This window comes from Salvia splendens, chromosome 14 (genome assembly GCF_004379255.2).
Source record: "Salvia splendens isolate huo1 chromosome 14, SspV2, whole genome shotgun sequence".
Classification (NCBI taxonomy): domain Eukaryota; kingdom Viridiplantae; phylum Streptophyta; class Magnoliopsida; order Lamiales; family Lamiaceae; genus Salvia; species Salvia splendens.
The window spans coordinates 11,588,556-11,610,154 of NC_056045.1; the positions used below are offsets into that span (position 1 = coordinate 11,588,556).

A 21,599-nucleotide genomic window follows, 5' to 3' on the forward strand; every position below is an offset into this window, starting at 1 on the left:
TGAATAAAATAATGAAATTATGGTAAATTATATTTGACCACAAGATTATATCAGTAAAATCAGTTTATAAAAATGGGTGCACATGATTTATTCTCTAGTTCGGCATTTAAAATTGGTTCGACATTGAATATAATCCTGATGTACTAACATGTCAACAACATTTATACTAACAACGTACCACCAATATAACACCATTAGATTTTGAAATCTGGTGGCTTACAGCCTGCCACGTGGCAGGCAAAATTCAATCAAAAAATTGATTTTTCAGCGTGAAAGGGTAAAGAGGGCATATAGATTTTGAGCGGTTATTCTCATCCCTCAATTCACGTTATTTTCCTTATCTCCCTCCTAATTTCAACTCATATCATAATTATAAATTTCTTATTATTGTTTAATGGAGATTAGTGATGCTATAGTGGAGATTAGTAATTTTTCATTGACAAGAAAAGTCTTAAAGATGGTAATCGAGAGAGGTGAGATTGATAGTAGAAGTCATCGGTTTTGTATTTCTTTTTTTTGTATAATTTGTGTATAATACATCACCTTATATAGGCATAGACATATGATAACTAAGGAAAGATCAATCAGCCCTAATTGTATCAATTCCCTATCAATTCTCTATCAATTTGATTCTTCTACCTAAAATAGAATGATTTACTCTTTTTCCCTTTCTTGAGAATAATTTACTCTTCTTTCCTTTCTTGACACTCACCTCAAGTTGAGTAACGGCATCTCCGATACTTAACTTGGTCAGAACTTCTTTGAAGACCTTGGCATGTACCGCCTTAGTTAGAATATCCGCCAGTTGTTCTTCAGACCGAACGAATGGAAGTTCGATGATGCCCCCATCTAACTTTTCTTTGATGAAGTGATGGTCGACTTCCACGTGCTTGGTCCTATCATGTTGGACTGGATTTTCCGAGATACTAATGGTTGCTTTGTTGTCACAAAAAAGTCAACTTTTCTCTTTTGGAGGGAAACCAATCTCTGTGAGTAATCTTCGCAACCACAAGATCTCGGTGATTCCACTTTTAACTCCACGGAACTCTGCCTCTGCACTAGATAGTGCCACCACTTTCTGCTTTTTACTTCTCCAAGTGACTAAGTTTCCACCAACGAAGGTGAAATATCCTGCTGTAGATCTTCTGTCGTTCGGGTTACTGGCCCAATCAGCGTCCGTGTACCCCTCTATTTCCAAATTCTCCTTTTTTTTGAGCAGTACGCCATATCCTGTTGTCCCCTTTAGGTACCGCACAATTCTAAGGGCGACTTCCATGTGTTATTCCCGAGGTTTGTGCATGAACCGACTTACCACTCCTACAGCATATGCGCAATGTCTGGCCTTGTATGGGCGATGTAGATCAGTTTCCCCACAAGGCGTTGATACCTTTCTCGGTCAGTCATAGTGGCCCCTTCAGTGATCTTCAGACCGTGATTCATCATGATCGGAGTCTCAGCTGGTTTACATTCGAGTAGTCCGGTTTCTGCGAGTAAGTCTAAGACATATTTTTTCTGCCTTAGGAAGATTCCCCTTTTTTATCTCAGGACTTCGATCCCCAGAAAGTACTTCATTGCCCCAAAGTTTTTATCTCGAATTCCTGTGACGGATTCTTTTTCAGCCCTTCAATTTCCTCGATGTCATCACCCGTAATGATCATGTCGTCAACATAGATGATTAGACACGTTATCTTTCCTTCCCTTTTCTTCAAGAACAGAGTATGATCTGCATTACTCTGTTTATAGCCATATTTTGTCATGGCTTGGCAGAATCGCCCAAACCACACTCTAGGTGAATGCTTCAGCCCGTAGAGAGTCTTCCTTAGCTTTCATAGTTGCCCTCTTCCAAACTCTTCCGAGAATCCTGGGGGACCTCCATATACACTTCCTCATTCTTCTTCAACTCTCCATGTAGAAAGGCGTTAGTTACATCAAACTAGTGTAGTGGCCAGTGTTTGTGTTCCATCGCCTCTCCCCATGACCGAGGAATATGGACTTCTTCCTAAAGTGTTGCTTCGAAAGCCCGGGCCATCTCTGTGTATTGTCCTTGAATAGTGTTTGCTATTGAGTATCTAGGTTTCCGCCCCTGCCAATCTGGAGAGTACCGTTTTGGTGGTATACCCCTCGTACTCCTGGGTGGTAAGTATTCTCTCGATCTACTCGTGCTTGGATCCTCCTGTTGAGCCTCATTGTTTTCCTGTCTTACATTGTCAGTGCTAACTTGGGGACTGTTATGAGTACTGGGGCTTACCTCAGGACTTGAAGACGGAGTTAACAGAGGGGTAGAAGCGTTGAACCTCTCGGGCTGTACATGGGCGGATGAGGTCGGCTCGGCGGGTATGCTAACCTCCTCTGGTGGACCGACATCTAGCGCAGATTCTGGCATTGGACTGGAGGTAGGGACTTGTTGGTTTGGGGCTTGGTTTGGGATAGGTAGGGATGATGGTGTATGGAGCCAACTTAGCGAGTCTGTATCCTTATTCTCCCCCTGACTACTAAGGTGGTGGTAAAAGTATTCGGACTCGACAAAGTCACAATTCAAGGTGGTATGTAGGTGTTGTGTTTTGGGGTCATAGCATCGGTATCCTTTTTGGTTTTTTTCCGTACCCCAAAAACACACACTTAACAGCATTTGGGGAAAATTTTGATCGATTTTGTTTCGGAATATGGACGAACACTGAGCATCCAAACACTTTTGGTTCGAGGGTAAGAGATGATGGGATACTCGTATAGGCTGAGAGATAGTCTAGGGGGGTCTTAAGGTGTAAGGCATGGGTTGGGAGTCGATTGAGGAGGTAAACTGCGGTGGCTACGGCTTCGGGCCAAAAGGAGTTTGGGATACGAGATTCGATGAGTAGGACCCGGGTCATTTCTAAGAGTATCCTATTTTTCCTTTCCGCTAGCCCATTTTGTTCAGGTGTATACGCACAGGTGGTTTGGTGGACAAGGCCCTTTTCAGTGAAGAAATTTTTCATATTGGTGTTTACATACTCTCCCCCATTATCTGATCTAAGAATTTGAATATTTTGTTTGTATTGGGTTTGTATGAGGTTATAGAATTGGGTAAATTTGTCGAAAACTTCGGATTTAGAATTTAACAATCGAAAGCCATTATCACTAGTAACAGTCATCAACGAATAGCAAAAAATATCGAAAGTCATTATCACTAGTAACAGGTGTGGGTCCCCAGACATCAGAGTGGATTAAAGAGAAAACAGATTTTGCACGAGTATTATTGAGTTTATATGAATGTCGATGGATTTTGGCCAAAAAACATGTGTCACAATTCAATGGGTGTGAAGTGGCTAAATTTGAAAAAAGCAAACGTAAATATCATACGGATGGATGTCCTAACCGACGGTGCCAAAGTCAGGTTTGTCTGTCAATCAGTCCTTGAGTCAGCATCGCGGTACCCTGTTGAGTCATCCTATCCACGTAGTAGAGTCCTCGGTGTTCAGTGCCACGCCCAACTATCTCCCTCGTCCTCATATCCTGTAAAACGCAAAACCCAGGTTTCATTAGTAAGTTACAGTAAGTTCCCTCGTCGCTTGACTAACAGACACCAGCTTATGGGACAAGGAAGGGACGTATAAACAATTTGAAAGACTCAATTTAGGCGAGATGGTAATAGTCCCCGCCCCTTGAACATGTGCAACTTCCCCACTAGCAGTTCGAATGTATTTTTTTCAAGTACTAGAGACTTCCTTAAAATCAGAGATATCAAATGACATGGTATCCGTGGCCCCACAATCAAAAATCCAATGGTAGTCTTTTTCTTGGGTTTCGGTAAAGGTGGATGAGAGAGCTAAGGATTGGAAGGAATTTGTACATGCTATATTGGGCTCAATGTCAAGGTATGTATTATATTGGGCCTTGGGTTTCATCATGTGAGTTTTTTGGGGTTATTTTTGAATTTTTCGGAGTCTTTGGGTGTGTAAGTGAATACATGGGTAGGATGGGGCTGACTGTATACATCAAGGATATTAGGAGGACTAAAATGTTAATGAAGGAGAATTATGGGGCATAAAAGGGGTTTGTTGAAAAACTGAGGGGTTAAAATTGATTAACCCTCCATTACCTCCAGAAGCCCTAATCAACATCGCCGCTCCCCCTTCTTCTCCCGACTGATTCCTTGTTGGCGGCGCACCGCTGCTGCTCGCCGGTGTTGCACAGGTGGTGCCGGTGCTGGTAGCGTGGGTCTCCCCGTTCCAGCCTCCAGTTGCGGCTGCCGTCGATGGTCCTTGATTCCAGAATTGATTCTCGGTTGTCTGGACGCCGGTTATCAGTGTTCCTTGCATCGCCGCCGTGACCCCACGGCTGGTCGCTGGTGACGATGGCCGCCCGTCCCCTTGGATTTCGATTTCGAGCGGCCCTTGCCTTCTTCATCTCATCCCACCACTCTGGATAGCCAATTCAGAGGAAGCATCCTTCTCGGGTGTGCCTCTTTCCCCCACAATGGGTGCAGGTAAGCTTGCTTTTGTCTTCTTCCGGTTTCCGGTTGTTCCACGTCCGGTTGGATGTATGTGGAGGGTGGTTGGGCTGTTGTGGTGGCCGGCTTCTGTTAATGGCAGCGAGTCCGGAGCCTATTCCACTCTTTGGTGGCTCTGTGACTCCGAGAACGCCGTCGTTAATTGCCTGCCTTCGTACCATTCCGTAAGCTTTCCGGACTGATAGTAATGTAATGGGTCTTTATCCATGATTTCTCTTTTGATGCTCGCATATCTGTCGTCTAGGGCACTCAGGAATTGGTATAGGCGATGACGCTGTTCTCGTTTGTTGTAGTTTTCCACATCTGTTGGGCTGGGGCCTCGGGTATCAAGTGATATCCACAAGTCTTGCATCTTGTTCCATAGGTCTTCCAAGGTCGTGTTTCCCTGTTTGATTCTCATAGCTTGTCTGTGCAGGTCGTAGATCTGGAATGGATCAGACCCGCTTCCATAAGTAACCGCCAGACCTTCCCAAAGGTCCCTGGCTGTCGCGTACCTTGACAGTTCGTTCACAAGTTCTGTTTCGAGATTGTTGATAATCCAGTTGAACACGCAGTGATCCCGTTGCTGCCATTTCGTGTAGCCGGGATTGCCAGTTGGGGGGGTTTGAAACTCCAACAATGTTAGAGGTCAATCCCTTCCCCCCAATTGCTCGTTCCATGAGATTAACCCATAAGGGGTAATTATCCCCATTGAGTTTGATTTTGATGGAGATTTCTCCAAAGGATTCGGGTTGGTTTGAATTTGGTGGTTGGGAGGTCGATGACGAGTCCGATTTTTCGGGAATTCTGAGACTTTGTTTGAGAAATTCTGCAAACTGGGCAGCAAATTCCATTGGGAAGTTTGTGGTGGTTGTTGGATTGGCTTTTGGTGTTTTTGGAGGTGATCATGTGTCCGAGTTTTCTGTCTCTGACATGGTTATTTTGGTTTTGCAGGGCTGAGGTTTTAGTTGCTGGAAGGGAGGAGGACAACCTGCTCTGATACCATCTTAAAGATGGTAATCGAGAGAGGAGAGATTGATAGTAGAAGTCATCGGTTTTGTATTTCTTTTTTTTTGTATAATTTGTGTATAATACATCACCTTATATAGGCATAGACATATGATAACTAAGGAAAGATCAATCGGCCCTAATTGTATCAATTCCCTATCAATTCTCTATCAATTTGATTCTTCTACCTAAAATAGAATGATTTACTCTTATTTCCTTTCTTGACAATGAGGACCATGGTTTTCGAGACGATCTGCAATATGATATCATTAATGATGAGCATTAGAAGAACCGTGAGGATTGTCTGGAGATCAGTAATTTGTTTGTAGATAAGTAATTCCTTAATTGAGTAGAAAAGCAATTCTAATTTTATAAAATTGATATCATTTATCAATGGAGATGGTAAATCGGGATGTCGTGGAGATGAGTACTTGTTGATTTGTTCTTACTAGATAAGCTAGGTTTTGTTTTCTTACTAATTATAATCCCAGATTACTTGGCCGTGCAATATATACCGCATTACACAGACGGGGTATTTGCATTGTTGTACATGTGTAATTTAATTTACATTTTTACATAAAATGGGTGTGAACCATTGTAGCAATATTTTTTGTGGTTCACCAATAAGATAGTGGAAGATTTTTCAATCGGATGTAGTTGCAGTTCAAATGACGAAAGTGGTGAAGATGGGCAACAATTCTGCTAGCCGTTTAATGTCAATAAAGAGAAGGCTTTGAAGTTGGTAAGCAAACCTTTGCGTTGGTGTGCGAAATGTCTGGGATCTGTGTCCTTATTACTCCTGGAATTGCGACAAACAAAAAGAAAAAAATAGGCACTCGTTATTGTTTGTTTCGGATTATCCAGTTACACTCTCCGAACTGCAATGTTATTTATTGGATATTGCATGTTACTTCTATATGGTTTGCATATTACAAATTTCATTCTTGTGTCTTGTTCCAAATCAAATTGTATTTTTCCTTTTTGCGAATGACTACCAGTTTGTAGATTAATCTCTTGGATATTGCTTGCTACTAAATTAAGATTTGCATACTACATGACTACCACACTTCACTCAATTGTATTGTCGTAGATAGTATGATTAGTATATTGCTGCAGATTAATCCCTTGGATATTGCTTGCTACCATATTCAGAATTGCATACTACATGACTACCACACTTCACTCAATTGTATTGTCGTTGATAATGTGATTATCAGATTGCATAGTATTACGTTTGGTATTGCTTTTTCATGAGAGAATGTTTGCATGTTAATTATGAATACACCTCACATTGAAATTTATTTATGTTTAATACTTGCAATACAACGCTTCACATCTTGCGTTGTAACGATGTCGATATTTTCATAATTAAATGTATAACATGATTACAAAAATTATTTGAACCCAACATAATTGACCTTCCAAAACATCATTGTCTACGCCAAAATAAAATCATCACGTTCTCGATGACCAAAAGTTAGTAAAACACCATCATTCAATTTGTCTACACCCTCTTTCATGTTCTGAAGTTTCTTCATCTTCTGATTGCAAATTATATTCCTCTTCCTCCTCGTCATTTGGCTCTCTCCTCTTGTGGCCTTTCATGACGAACAATTAATCTGTGCAATTCAGAATAAAAAATGGTGTAGGTTTTCAGTTTCTACAAGGTCAAAGCAGAATCGAAACAAGGCCAGGCGACCACTATTATCAAGCAATTTTGTAGAAGTATAGAAATTCATAATAGAAGCTCCATAAATGGAGAAGAATATTATTCACTCAAAAATAGAGGAATACAAGATACAAAACGTGATTTCAGAATGGAAACCTATTTATATGAGCTAACACAAAATTTCTTCTAACTAACTACTCAACTAACTTCTCAACTAACTCTCTTCCATTTCACACTCAACGTCCACTTGTAGATGACGTGTAAGTGATTAGGATCCAGCTCAGCTCCAGCTCATCACTCCAAAGTTCCTCTGCATGCACTCGTTTATTATCTTCAATATGCCCCATCAAGATGGACCATATATAGTGTTGAAGTTCATCTTGCTCAGAATGGATTTGAAAGCAGTTTCTGCTAGCGGCTTAGTGAATACATCCACTAATTACAGATTGTTGCGTATGTGTAAAGGCTTGATCACACCCTTTAAATACTTCTCTCTCACTGTATGACAATCAATTTCTATATGTTTTGTTCTCTCATGGAAAACCGGATTGGAGCATATGTGAATAGCTGATTGATTATCACAATACAGAGGAACTGCCTTTTCAGTTTTTACTCCAAAATCACCAAGTATAGCTATAGCCCATACAACTTCGCAAGTGGCTTGAGCCATGGCTCTATATTCTGCCTCTGCAGAAGATCTGGATATAGTACTTTGCTTCTTAGCTTTCCAAGATATCATGGAGTTTCCAAGGAGAAGGCAGTACCCGGTCATGGACTTTCTTGTATCAGGACAAGCGGCCCAATCCGCATCAGAGAATATACTCAGAGTCGGTTTACTACTGCTTGAATAGAACAAACCATGAGCTGGGCTTCCTTTCAAATATTTTAGGACTTTTTCTGCTGCTTGCCAATGTTCAGCACACGGATTTGAGACATATTGGCTCAATTTATGAACAGCAAAGGTAATGTTGGGCCTTGTAATGCAGAGATAGAGAAGCCTCCCAATTAATCTTCTATATTTAGAAGCATCTTCCATAGGAGTTCCTGAGTTTAACTGTAATTTCTTCAGAGGATCCATGGGAGTTGCTGATGGTTTGCTGCCTATAAAACCTGTATCTTTTAGTAAATCCATAGCATACTTTCTCTATGATACTTGAATTCCTTTCTTATTTCTGGCTATCTCGAGTCCAAGAAAGTACTTAGGTACACCAAGATCTTTGAACTTAAAGTGTTGAGTCAGAAATTTCTTGAACTCATTTGTCATCTCTGGATCTGTGGTGGCAACTAAGATATCATCCACATAAACTACTATTCCAAATAATCCAGCAGCACCATCAGATTTCTAGAAAAAAGAGTGATCATAAGCTGACTGGTGCAATCCAAAACCCTTGAGAACTTCTGATAATTTTAGGTACCATTGCCTCGAAGCCTGCTTCAAACCATACAGAGATTTCTTCAGTTTGCAAACTAGAGTTGACTCATGAGTGGCCCCTTCAACAGTCAGCCTATCTACCTCAAGTCCAGGTGGTAAGGTCATATAGATATCCTCTTCTAAATCTCCATAGAGAAATGCATTATTGATATCTAAATGAGTAAGAGACCAGCCATTAATTGCAGCCAAGGCAAGCATTAGTTTCACAGTTGTGAGCTTTGCAACTGGAGAAAATGTATCTAGGAAATCAATTCCTTCTAGCCGTGTGAATCCTTTGGCTACTAATCTAGCTTTATATCTCTCTACTGAGCATCAGCATTATACTTCACCTTATAAATCCATTTGCAATCGATTGGTATTTGCCCGGAGGTAGCACAGTGATGAACCAAGTATTGGTTCTGTCAAAAGCAGAAAGCTCCTCTTGCATAGCCAGCTGCCATTCTTTTATAGGTGAGGCTTGTTTGTAGGTAGTGGGCTCATAGATAGCAGACATGAGGACAACATATTACAAGTATTCAGGAGTGAGTTTTGACAGAGAGAAATGGGCTGAAATGGGATAGTGAGAAGAAGATGAAACATTATTGCAGACAAAGTCTGTCAAGTGAGTTGGCTGTTTGGTGGGTCTGCCTGCTCTACTTGTTGTGGAGCTAGGCTGATTATTTGATGGAGAAGAGGTTACTGGAGAAGGAGGTATGTTTGTGGTTTGAGAGGATGGTATATGTGTTTGGGATTTTTCTGGAAAAGGTGATGGTGGAAGATGTGAGAAAGCGAAGATATTCTCATGAAAAACATGTCTTGATATGATTTCTTGTTTTGAATCTATATCAAGTAGCTTGTACCCTTGTAATCAGAAGGATAGCCTAGAAAAACACATTTTGTGGCTCTAGGAGAGAACTTATCCCTGCCTCTGTGTAAAGTTGAGGCATAGCAGAGGGATCCAATTACTCTTAAGTGAGTATATGAAGGAGCCTTTTGAAAAAGGGCTTGAAAAGGAGTGATATTGTCTGGTAGGACATATGAAGGGGTTCTATTTATAAGGTATGAGACATTTAAAATGCAATCTCCCCAATACTCAATGGGTAAATGAGACTGAAACAAAAGACTTCGGGCAACATTCAACAAATGCTTGTGTTTCCTCTCTACCTGGGCATTTTGTTCACTGATACCATGTAGAAGTATAGGAATTCATAATAGAAGCTCCATAAATGGAGAAGAATATTATTCACTCAAAAATAGAGGAATACAAGATACAAAACGTGATTTCAGAATGGAAACCTATTTATATGAGCTAACACAAAATTTCTTCTAACTAACTACTCAACAACTTCTCAACTAACTCTCTTCCATTTCACACTCAACGTCCACTTGTAGATGACGTGTAAGTGATTAGGATCCAGCTCAGCTCCAGCTCATCACTCCAAAGTTCCTCTTGCATGCTCTCATGCATGCACTCGTTTATTATCTTCAATAAATTTCGAATCATAAATCAAGCAATTTTGAATCATAAAGAACGCAATCACCTAACCTTTACAAACGCAGTCAAAGAAAGAGCAGGCAGATATGAAGGAAATCAAAAGAGCTTAGGCGACCACGATTATCAAGCAATTTCGAACAATAAATCAAGCAATTACCAAACCATTGCAAACGCAAGTATTAGAAATATACCGTGCACCGAGATTCAGCTCATGCTACACTTAGCTCGTGATATTGAAGATAGAAGTTAACAGAGTTTGTACAGCTGTCAATGAGCTGTTGGAGGTTCAGTTAGTTAGTTAAACCGTTGTATTAGTTAGATGGTTAGTTCCGTTTGTTATTGTGTGTTCTTGTTGTAGCTACACCACCATAGGCTTAGTATATAAGGTGGTGCTCTCGGTTGTATCTTTTAATTCAATCAATAAGAAACAGAATAAGTCTTTTCTCCAAGATATTTTTCTCTTCTCTAAATGCAGCAATGCTGCGATTGTAGTTTTGTCATGGTACCAGAGCGTACATCTTCCGCTACGTCTCATCAATCTCTTTTATCTCTCTTAGTCTAAAATCAATCGATCAAAATGAATGGCAGAGGTGGTCGTGGCCCTCAGGCTCCACAAGAAGATACATCCAGCCCATACTTTCTTCACCCAAGCGACAATCCTGGAGTTGTGCTTGTTCCTCAGCTGCTTATCGGCTCAAACTACATCACATGGAGTCGATCCTTCACAACGGCTCTACTTGCAAAGAATAAACTGGTTTTTGTTGATGGATCAATACCGAGGCCTAACCGAGAAGATCTTCTCTATCAATCATGGATTAGATGCAATAGTATGGTCACAGCATGGTTGAGAAACTCAGTCTCACCTCAGATATGCTCAAGCATTATGTATTTGGATGATGCGAATGAGATTTGGTCAGATCTCAAAGAGCGTTTCTCTCTTGGAGATTCAGCTCGATTATATCAGTTAAGGCAGCAACTTATGTCTCTATCACAGGGAAACTCTGATGTCAGTAGCTACTTCACGAATTTGAGGATTATTTGGGATGAATTTAAGAATTCTCAGCCAATTTCATGGTGTACCTGCGCTAGATGCAATTGTCAGAGTGCAGCACGTTGGCAACAACATCAGGAAAATGACTGCACTATGCAGTTCTTAATTGGTTTGAATTCCTCTTTCTCACAAATTAGATCTCATATTTTGTCTATGACTCCTTTACCTTCACTTTCGAAGGTGTTCGCCTTAGTGATTCAAGAGGAAAGACAGAGGCATATTGAAGGTAATCAATCCACACTTCAACCTACACTTCCAGTTTCTAGTGAGCAACCTTTTGCAAATGCTACCTCAAACTATGGCAGAAGCTTGAACAATTTTTTATGTACTCACTATGGAAGGAACAATCATAGTGTGGATAGATGTTTTTACTTACACGGATTCCCCCCTGGTTTTGGTCGAGGAAGGGGCAAACCATCAGGTATAACTAGATATGGATCTGGATATTCAAAGCCTGCAGCTGGATCTGCAGGATCAGCTTTCTCAAAGCCCTATCAACACAAATCTGTGAATTTTGTTGAAGAAAACTCATCTGGTTCAGAGTTGCAATCTCCTCTGAATGCTATGAATTTGCCTAGCATGGATCAGTATCAACAACTTGTGAACCTCTTGCAGAGTCAATTACACACTCAGAATTCCAACCCTCCACCTGAATCTACTGCACAGCCACCTAGCTCTTTTTCTGGTACAGTTTCTTTCTCCTCCACCATTAATTCTGTTAAATCATCATATTCCAGTTCATCTACTTGGATTTTAGATACAGGTGCTACTCACCATGTATGCTATGATCAATCTCTTTTCTCTTCTATATCTCCAATAGCTAATGCCTCTGTGAACCTTCCAAATGGACAGACAGCACCTGTGACTCACATAGGTACTATCAAATTAACTCCTCTGATTACCCTATCCTCAGCTCTATATGTTCCATCATTCTCTTTCAATTTAATATCTGCCAGCTCTCTCACCAAAAACTCCTCTTACACTGTTTCTTTTACTCACAATCAGTTCAAAATTCAGGAAGCTACACAGGGGATTCTGATTGGGAGGGGTAATCGTGTGGGAAATCTTTACATCCTTGAGCTTGCTGCTTCATCATCTACTGTTGATCATAACAGAACATACTCTTCCAGTAGTATACCTGATAGCTCTTCATCCTATACTCATTTGGCTTCTGTAAATGCTGTAGTAAGCCTTGATATATGGCACCAACGTTTGGGCCATCCATCTTTGAATAAAATGAAGTTGATATCAGATTCTTTGCCTACTTCAAACACACATTTATCTTCTTGTCACATATGTCCCTTAGCCAAACAGAAAAAGCTACCTTTTCCTATATCTACACACAATTCATCTGATATTTTTGACATGATTCATTGTAATGTTTGGGGACCTTTTTCAACCCCTACACACACTGGACATAAATTCTTTCTAACCATAGTGGATGATCACTCAAGATTTGTATGGACTTTTCTCTTCTCTAAAAAATCAGAGGTTCAATCCATAATGACTCAATTCTTTGCCACTGTGCACACTCAATTTTCCAAGAAAATCAAAATCTTGAGGAGTGATAATGCACCAGAATTTAACCTCACCAATTTGCTCTCTGAATATGGAACTGTCATCCAGCGTTCTTGTGTAGAAACACCTCAACAAAACGCTAGAGTTGAGAGGAAGCACCAACACCTATTGAATGTTGCAAGGAGTTTGTTATTCCAATCCCATCTCTCTTTAGAATTCTGGGGAAAATGCATACTCACAGCATCTTTCTTAATAAACAGACTACCCTCCTCAGCTCTTCCAAACAACTCCACACCTTTTCAAGTCCTATTCAGAAAATCAGCAAATTATTCACATCTTAAGGTGTTTGGTTGCCTTTGCTTTGCCTCAACTTTAGACAAGAGCAAAAACAAATTTTCTCCAAGAGCTATAAAGTGTGTATTCATTGGATATCCCTCTGAATATAAAGGTTACAAAGTCATGGATTTGGAGACTAACCATATATTCATTAGCCGAAATGTTGTGTTCCATGAGTGTGAATTTCCTCTTTCACACCAGCCACCTTCTTTATTTCCTGATCATAATTCTCCACATATCACCAGCTCTTCACAAAATATTCTGCCTCTCCAATCTAATCCACAGACTGATAACTCTAAAACCAACAGTGACATATCACCACCTATCCAATCCTCTTCTGGAAGAACACTCAAGAAACCTTCTCACCTTACTGATTATATATGCAACGCTGTTGTCTCATCATCAAAATATCCCATCTCATCATACTTCTCTTTGGACAAACTTTCTCAGCCTTACCAAAAATTCATCATCCTTCTTTCAAACCTCACTGAACCCACTTCCTACAAACAAGCAGCCCAACACCCTGAGTGGATATTGGCTATGCAAGAGGAATTACAAGCCTTGGTGAGAACTGACACATGGCTAATCACTACCTTACCACCAGGAAAGATTCCTATATCTTGCAAGTGGGTTTACAAGATCAAATTTAAGGCAGATGCTACGGTGGAAAGGTATAAGGCACGGCTAGTTGCAAAGGGTTTTACACAGCAGGCAGGGGTGGATTTTCATGATACATTCTCACCCGTTGCTAAGCTCACCACAGTGAAGCTGCTCTTAGCCTTAGCTGCTGTCAATGGTTGGCATCTTGCTCATTTAGACATCAACAACGCTTTCCTATATGGTGATCTTGATGAGGAAATATACATGAGCCTACCTCCTGGATTAGAGGTCCAACAGCCACCATCAGGTTCTGGAAGACTAGTTTGTCGATTGAAGAAGTCACTTTATGGTTTAAAACAGGCTTCAAGGCAGTGGTACTTGAAGTTTTCTCAAGTTTTGTCTGGTTTTGGCTTGTCTCAATCAGCATCTGACCATTCTTATTTCTACAAGAGATCAGAAAATGGTGGTTTCTTTGGAGTGGTAATATACGTGGATGATATTCTTATTGCTAGCAGTGATACAACACTTATTGCCAGCTTCAAAGACTTTCTTGCTGCTCATTTTAAATTGAAGGATCTGGGGAATCCCAAATATTTTCTGGGAATCGAAATAGCAAGGAATAAGAGTGGTTTGTTTATCTCACAGCACAAGTATGCTCTAGACCTTGTGTCTGACTCTGGCCTTCTTGGTTGTAAACCCTCAACTACACCAATGGATTCAACTAAACATCTACAACAGGAAGATGGTGAAGTCCTCGATGATCCAACTACTTATAGAAGGCTGGTAGGTCGACTTGTATACTTGTGTATAACTCGACCGGACATCACTTTTGCTGTTAATAAATTGAGTCAATATTTGTCCAAGCCTCACACTGGACACATGCTTGCTGCTGAAAAGGTTTTGCGCTACCTAAAGGGAACTATTGGTCATGGTTTGCACTACTCAACAAAATCAGATCTATCTTTGAGTATATTTTCGGATGCCGACTGGGCTGCCTGCCCTGACACTAGAAGGAGTATATCTGGCTTTTGCCTATTTCTAGGCACCTCCCTTATATCTTGGAGATCAAAGAAACAACATACCGTGTCAAGATCCTCAGCAGAGGCTGAGTATCGTGCGATGGCGCTTGCTTGTTGTGAAGTGGTCTGGATAATTGCCTTGCTTAAAGACTTTAACATAGAGATAAAGCTGCCAGTGCCTCTTTATTGTGACAATCAAGCAGCGGTTTATATCAGCTCAAATCCTGTTTTTCACGAGCGAACTAAGCACATTGAGATTGACTGTCACACGGTTAGGGAGAAGCTGGTCGAAGGAGTTATTAAACCAATGCACGTCAAGAACGATCTTCAACTCGCAGACATTTTTACTAAACCCCTAGCTTCAGGTCCGTTTCATAATCTTTTGTTCAAGATGGACTTTACATCGGTCTATAGTCCATCTTGAGGGGGGACTATTAGAAATATACCGTGCACCGAGATTCAGCTCATGCTACACTTAGCTCGTGATATTGAAGATAGAAGTTAACAGAGTTTGTACAGCTGTCAATGAGCTGTTGGAGGTTCAGTTAGTTAGTTAAACCGTTGTATTAGTTAGATGGTTAGTTCCGTTTGTTATTGTGTGTTCTTGTTGTAGCTACACCACCATAGGCTTAGTATATAAGGTGGTGCTCTCGGTTGTATCTTTTAATTCAATCAATAAGAAACAGAATAAGTCTTTTCTCCAAGATATTTTTCTCTTCTCTAAATGCAGCAATGCTGCGATTGTAGTTTTGTCAGCAAGCAATATACGAAGTAAATCAAAATGGAGCAAAATGACAAACGAGTAAAAATCGAGTCACAATTCTCAATTCACGGCAAAATCTAAGAAAATTTGAGCTACGATGCTCAATTTAAAGTATGAATAAAATCGATCCCCGGTTAGTTCGCACCAGCCGAGCAAGTTTTCAACAAAATAGAGCAACAACTCAGAATAATCGAAAAATAACTCAGGCCAATCGAAAAACAACAAAAATGGACCAACAACTAAGAAGAATCGAAAAAAAGAACCTTATGGGTCTACATTGGGAGTTCAATACACAGCAACAAAGATAGGAAAACGTAGTTGATAATAGAGGGGTAGAACACACCCTGTTCTGATCTGAAAATCTAACGGCTAAATTATATTCCCAGTCGCGGAGTCCAGGGCAACGCTCTTTAATGAAGAATCGGCTGGTCAAAGTCGTCTCAAACTTGCTGATAAGGGTTTTACGAAAGGAGAAGAACGGCTGGTGGCAGTGGCGGATCCAGGATTTTCTGTTTGAGGTACCATAAATAATTATAACACTTCGAAGCTTCAAAATCTAATTGATTCCTTTTATTTTCTTTAATTTGTTTTCTCAATCATAATTGATTATTTTATTTTAGTTATTAAAAACATTATAGATATGTGCATAAGAAGAGATTGGATATATGTTGTGACTAAACGATATGCAACTAAAATACATTATAATATTTTTTAAAAGCTAAAATAATCAAGATAATGGAAAATATCTTTTAAAGATTTGAAAACAGAAAGAATCAATATATGTGTGAATTGATGATGCAGGTGTAAAAAATGTTTTTAAAGATTTGAAAAAATAGAAAATATAAATATATATGTGAATAGTGTAGATTTCAAATGAATTAGAATATAAAAAAAGAATGAAAAATATAGAAATGCATGAGATTTAATAAACAAAAGATGTGTGCATTAAATGGGTTTCTATTTTAGAGTCCATATAAAAAAGATAAAAAGATTTGAATAAACAAAATTAGGAGAGTAAATAAAAAAACACAAAAGATTTGAATAAACAAATGAAGGAGCAGTAGGAAGATTTGAATAAACAAAATTAGGAGAGTAAATAAAAAAACATAAAAGATTTGAATAAACAAAATTAGGAGAGTAAATAAAAAAACACAAAAGATTTGAATAAACAAATGAAGGATGAAGGAGCAGTGGGAAAAAAGATATACAAGGGCATTTGTTAGGAATCGAACTTGGGACTACTATGCTAAATAAGAGCGGATTACCGCTGGACCAAGGATGCGAATTGTTATTAGGTATACCTAAATTCATTATGATGATAAGTTTTGGGGTACAGTGGTACCCCTTGTTCCCATGTGGCTTCGCCACTGGCTGGTGGTTGAAGAGAGAGTAATTGAGGAGTAGGGAAGAGAGATTAATGGAGGAGTGGGGAAGAGAGACTCGTTGCAATCTAGATTTTAATTCAACCAATATAATACACCTAAACTAGTGGGTTTTTCCAATCTAATTCAGTTTCAAATATAGTAAAATGACCAAATTATCCAACACAAGCAATATCTTGTACATTAACATGCAATCCAGACTCTATTTCTACAACTCAATCTCAAGCGTCCATATAGAGATCTAACGGTTGTTATTGGTGGTAAGATGTCACTTTAATTATGGTGGCACCCAAATGCACCCAAGCGTCCATATAGAGATCTAACGGTTGTTATCTGTGGTAAGAACCGTTAGATCTAAAGTGACATCTTACCACAAATAACAACCGTTAGATCTCTATATGGACGCTTGAGATTGAGTTGTAGAAATAGAGTCCGGATTGCATGTTAATGTACAAGATATTGCTTGTGTAGGGTAATTTGGTCATATATATATAGGGAGATGATCAAAATAAAAATGCATTTAAATCCAGAAATGCAGCCCAAATCTTGGCCCTAGGATTAGATGATCTAATGGTCAATAATTAACCAAAAACACGGAAGGTCATAATTAAGCAATTTTAGGTCATATTATAATATTTTGGTTAATGTCATGCTAAGATCATTTTAGGCCATGCTTTGTTAGCATGACTTAAAAATGAACTAACTATGACCTAAAAGTGCCCTACGTAAGAAAAATAATACATTTTAGCTAAGTTACATTATTTGACTAATAATCTATATTATTAGATGACATGTGGCATTAATCTAACAATTAGATCACAAGGTATTTTAATTTGAACAATATTTGCAAGTTGAAAGTGAATACATACATCCCTATAGGGGTGCGTTAGGGTGACACCACATTTAAAGTGACAACATGACAACAAGTAACATGCAATACATATGCAAGCAATATATGATACATAGGCAAGCAATTCGGCATATGGTTCCAAGCAATATGAGATACGAAATCATAGAACTATAGTGACACCATAGTTAAAATGACAATATAGGCAAGCAATCTGCGATACATATGCAAGCATTCTTCGATACATGGGCAAGCAACTCGGCATATGGTTTCAAACAATCTGCGATACGATGCCAAAGATAATCAAGCAATCTACGATACATAGGCAAGCAAGTCTGCCACGTGGCAGGCTGAGGTTGAATCTGCTCCTAAATCTAACGACTGTCCTTGGTGGTACAATGTCATCTTAAATGGTGTTGTCATTTTAACACAAACTCATCCATATATATATATATATATATAGGATTATATTCAATGTCGAACCAATTTAAACGACCGAACTAGAGAACAAATCATGTCCACCCATTTTGTTAATCTTATGGTCATAATTAATTCTCTCAAATATTATTAAATATTGCCTACATTGAATATAATATTATAAAAATAACGTGTGGGATGATTTTGTAATTTTAACTTTGGCAGTTATTGTCATTTCCTTGATTTCAGACAAGTTAATTTGGGAATGCATTTCACACGATTTTAATGCCCTCTTCACAAGTTAATTCAATCTTGAAATATATTCAAACATGTTAATATGATTGCATAATATTCACACGATTCAATCTGCTAATTTTCAGATTCCAATATCTCTACATAAACTAATCCCAATTCCATTCATTCGCAATATTCATGTGAATATGATACTGATATTCACACGATTCTAAGACACTCTGCATGTTCCATTGAATATGCTAATTTGCAGAGTTCATTGTCTCTATATAAACTAATCCCAATTCCATTCATTCGCAATCTTCAGCTATCGCATCTCTACTTCTTCGTCTTATTTGGTTGTATGGATTCGTCAAACAGCTTTACGCATAAAACGAACTTTACTAGTTCATCAATGGACGACTCGAGCAATCCTTCTCACACAACTGAATTTTTTCCCGAAGCAAGAAAAATACATGGAACTACTTCTATAGAAAATATTAACGACAATCATGGGTCTATTTTCGATGAGTTACAATCTCCGGTTGGTGGCTCACTTTTTGATTCTGACTCCGATTCATCCGAGGATGAAGAACTAGAGCCAGGTACTAGGAATACTTCTTCTGTTTATCGCAGTTAATATTTGTCATATAAAACATATTGATGTATACTTTTGTTCGTTGTAGTGAAACATATTTCGTATTGGATGAAATAAACTTCTTAATGAATGAACTCTTTTTTTAATCTCAGTGTCATACATCCCTGAATGTCCTTCCCAAATGAAGCCACATATTGGCCAGGTTTTTCATACCTTGGATGATGCTACAGTCTTCTATAATAAATATGCACGGCAGGTAAGGTTTGACACCCGTAAACGTGGATCTAAAAGGGTTGGAGATCTGGTCACATGGCTATACGTTGTGTGTAGTAGAGAAGGTGAGAAGCGAGTGAATTATAAACAGCCTGAGACTATACGTAGACGTTCATCTAGAAAGTGTCTTTGTAAGGCTAAAGTTGCTTTTAAGTTTTGCAAGGGTACTGGTTATGTTGTTAAACAGTTTGAAGTTCGACATAATCACGATATGGTTCAATTACGTCACAAGCGATTTATGAGGCTCAATCGCAATATTGACCCAGTGCATCAGAAATTCATAGCAGATTGCGCAAGTGCAAATATCGGGCCCACGTTGACTTTTAGTCTGCTTAGCGAGGTCTTAGGTGGTTTGGATTACGTCGGATGCACCATTGTCGAGGTTCGCAACTATAGGCGTGATCTTAGAGCATATGTGGATGGTGCTGATGCGCAAATGGTATTAAATGATATGAAGCGGAAGAAGGAGATATGCTCGTCGTTCACCTACGACTTTGAGGTAAACTCTAAGGGTAGGCTTACACGTCTTTTCTGGTGTGATCCTATTGCCAAGCACAATTACCATTTGTACGGTGACATTGTCTCTTTCGACACAACCTACTCAACAAATAGGTACGACCAATAAGCAGTCACTGTTTTAGATTGCTCCATTTTGTTTGATTAGTTATATTTGTTTATGTTTGAATGATGAATTATTTATAGTTCCGGGTGATATAACATAATTACGGGATGAACTATTTTATCCACTATGATATGTGTCCCTTTTTGATGGAATGTAGGTATTGTATGATTTTTGCACCATTCACGGGCAAAGACAATCAGGGCAGAGCCGTTACATTTGGTGCAGGATTGTTATCAAAAGAGAATGCTCCTTCTTTCGAATGGTTGTTCAAAAAGTTTGTTAAATGCATGGGCGCTGCTCCCAAATTGATCATTACTGATCAGGATTTGGGAATGAAGGTGGCTGTTGATAGTGTTCTAGTTGATACAAGACATCGATGGTGCATGTGGCACATCATGTTTAAGGTCGTTGAAAAATTGCCCAAGAATTAGCTCCACAATGAGGATTTAAAGAAGGAGTTAAATAAATGTGTGTGGTCGGAGTTGACAGATCCTGAAGAATTCGAAGAAACCTGGCAAGAAATTATGGAAAAATACGGCCTTACAAACAACGAGTGGTTTTCGACAATGTTTGCCAATCGAAAATTCTGGGTATGTCCACAACATACTGCGCTGTACAAATTTTGCTTAGTTATGATCTTATTTAATGTAATTATGAATCTATCTGCATATGCGACGATATACAGGTTCCAGCCTACTTCAGGGATTTTCCAATGAGTTCATTGATTAAGACCACCTCTGTATCCGAGTCTCAGAACAGTTTCTTCAAGAGATACACTAAGTCTCGATGTAATCTAGTCGAGTTTCTTATGCATTACAACAATGCATTGGATGCCCAAAGGAGCAATAGCAACAGGTTTGAATATCATGACTCCAACACTACCCCAATGTTGAAAACAAATTCTGCACTTGAGAGGCATGCGTCAACAATCTACAGTGACGGTGGGTTTAAGGCAATTCAGGAAGAGATTGAAGACGCAATTGATTGTTGCACCATGGTAAAGACTTCAATCGAGGATGACACTGAAATATATGTGATCAATGACAAGTTCTCTAAGGATTGGTCCGTGTCTTATTCCGCCACTAGAGATTCATATGTATGTGGTGTAAACTATTTCAAAGACTTGGACTCGTATGCAGCCATATTTTTTGGGTCTTACGAAACAAAAAATTGAAGCTGGTTCCTGATCACTTACATGGGGGACGTTGGTTGAAGTCTAATTTTGTCAAGCCTGTTCATTGTGGTTTTGTTGACGATATTGAAAAAGCTCTCATTATCGATTTGGCAACACAAGAATGGAGGGATATGCATGGTGATTATTTTGAGGTTGCACAGACTATTAAGGGAAACGTTGACCAAATTCGTGCATTCAGACAAATTATTGCTGAAGGGAAGAAAGCGATATTCGGTGAAGGGATTGTATTGTCTATTAGTGATAAGAGGCAGATGATTGAGAATTTATATGGGTCTCAAGCCCCTAGCGAAATAGATGTCCATCCTCCCGACGTTGTCAAAACCAAGGGTTCAGGAAGACGGCCTCTTACACGCCTTGAGCAAGCTATGAAGATGAAGGCAAAGTCTGGTCGTAAATGTGCCGAATGCGGCGAGGTTGGTAATCATGATGCAAGAAATTGCAAAAAGATTAAGGAGAAGCAGAAGACAAAGTAATACTAGATATCTTTCGTCACGATGTGTTGATGTATTTTCTCTGTTTTATAACTTTTTTATATTTTTCTTAGATTAATATATTTTCTGTTGCGATGAACATAGTTTCATAACAAATGAAGTAATTACGCCATTCAAACTACGTTCTACCTGGATGAACTAATATGCTGGTTTGATGAATAAATATCTACACAGAATGAACAATTTTTAATATTCTGTGATCTCTATA

General features: G+C 39.1%; 3 protein-coding genes across 3 annotated transcripts; 2 read left to right on the forward strand and 1 right to left on the reverse strand.

The window, feature by feature from the left end:
- Nucleotides 1-7,581: 7,581 nt before the first annotated feature.
- On the reverse strand, nucleotides 7,582-8,274 carry LOC121764186 (secreted RxLR effector protein 161-like). The gene has a single exon (XM_042160242.1). It carries the CDS (start codon nucleotides 8,272-8,274, stop codon nucleotides 7,582-7,584), a length of 693 nt encoding a protein of 230 aa, XP_042016176.1.
- Nucleotides 8,275-18,627: 10,353 nt separating this feature from the next.
- On the forward strand, nucleotides 18,628-20,136 carry LOC121764187 (protein FAR1-RELATED SEQUENCE 5-like). Its single transcript, XM_042160244.1, has 3 exons — nucleotides 18,628-18,817; nucleotides 18,963-19,695; nucleotides 19,863-20,136. Exons 1-3 carry the CDS (start codon nucleotides 18,628-18,630, stop codon nucleotides 20,134-20,136), a joined length of 1,197 nt encoding a protein of 398 aa, XP_042016178.1.
- A 93-nt stretch (nucleotides 20,137-20,229) lies between these two features.
- On the forward strand, nucleotides 20,230-21,373 carry LOC121764188 (protein FAR-RED IMPAIRED RESPONSE 1-like). The gene is made up of 3 exons (XM_042160245.1): nucleotides 20,230-20,295; nucleotides 20,391-20,801; nucleotides 20,921-21,373. The coding sequence occupies exons 1-3, from the start codon at nucleotides 20,230-20,232 to the stop codon at nucleotides 21,371-21,373; spliced, it is 930 nt and encodes a 309-aa protein (XP_042016179.1).
- The last annotated feature ends 226 nt before the right edge of the window (nucleotides 21,374-21,599 follow it).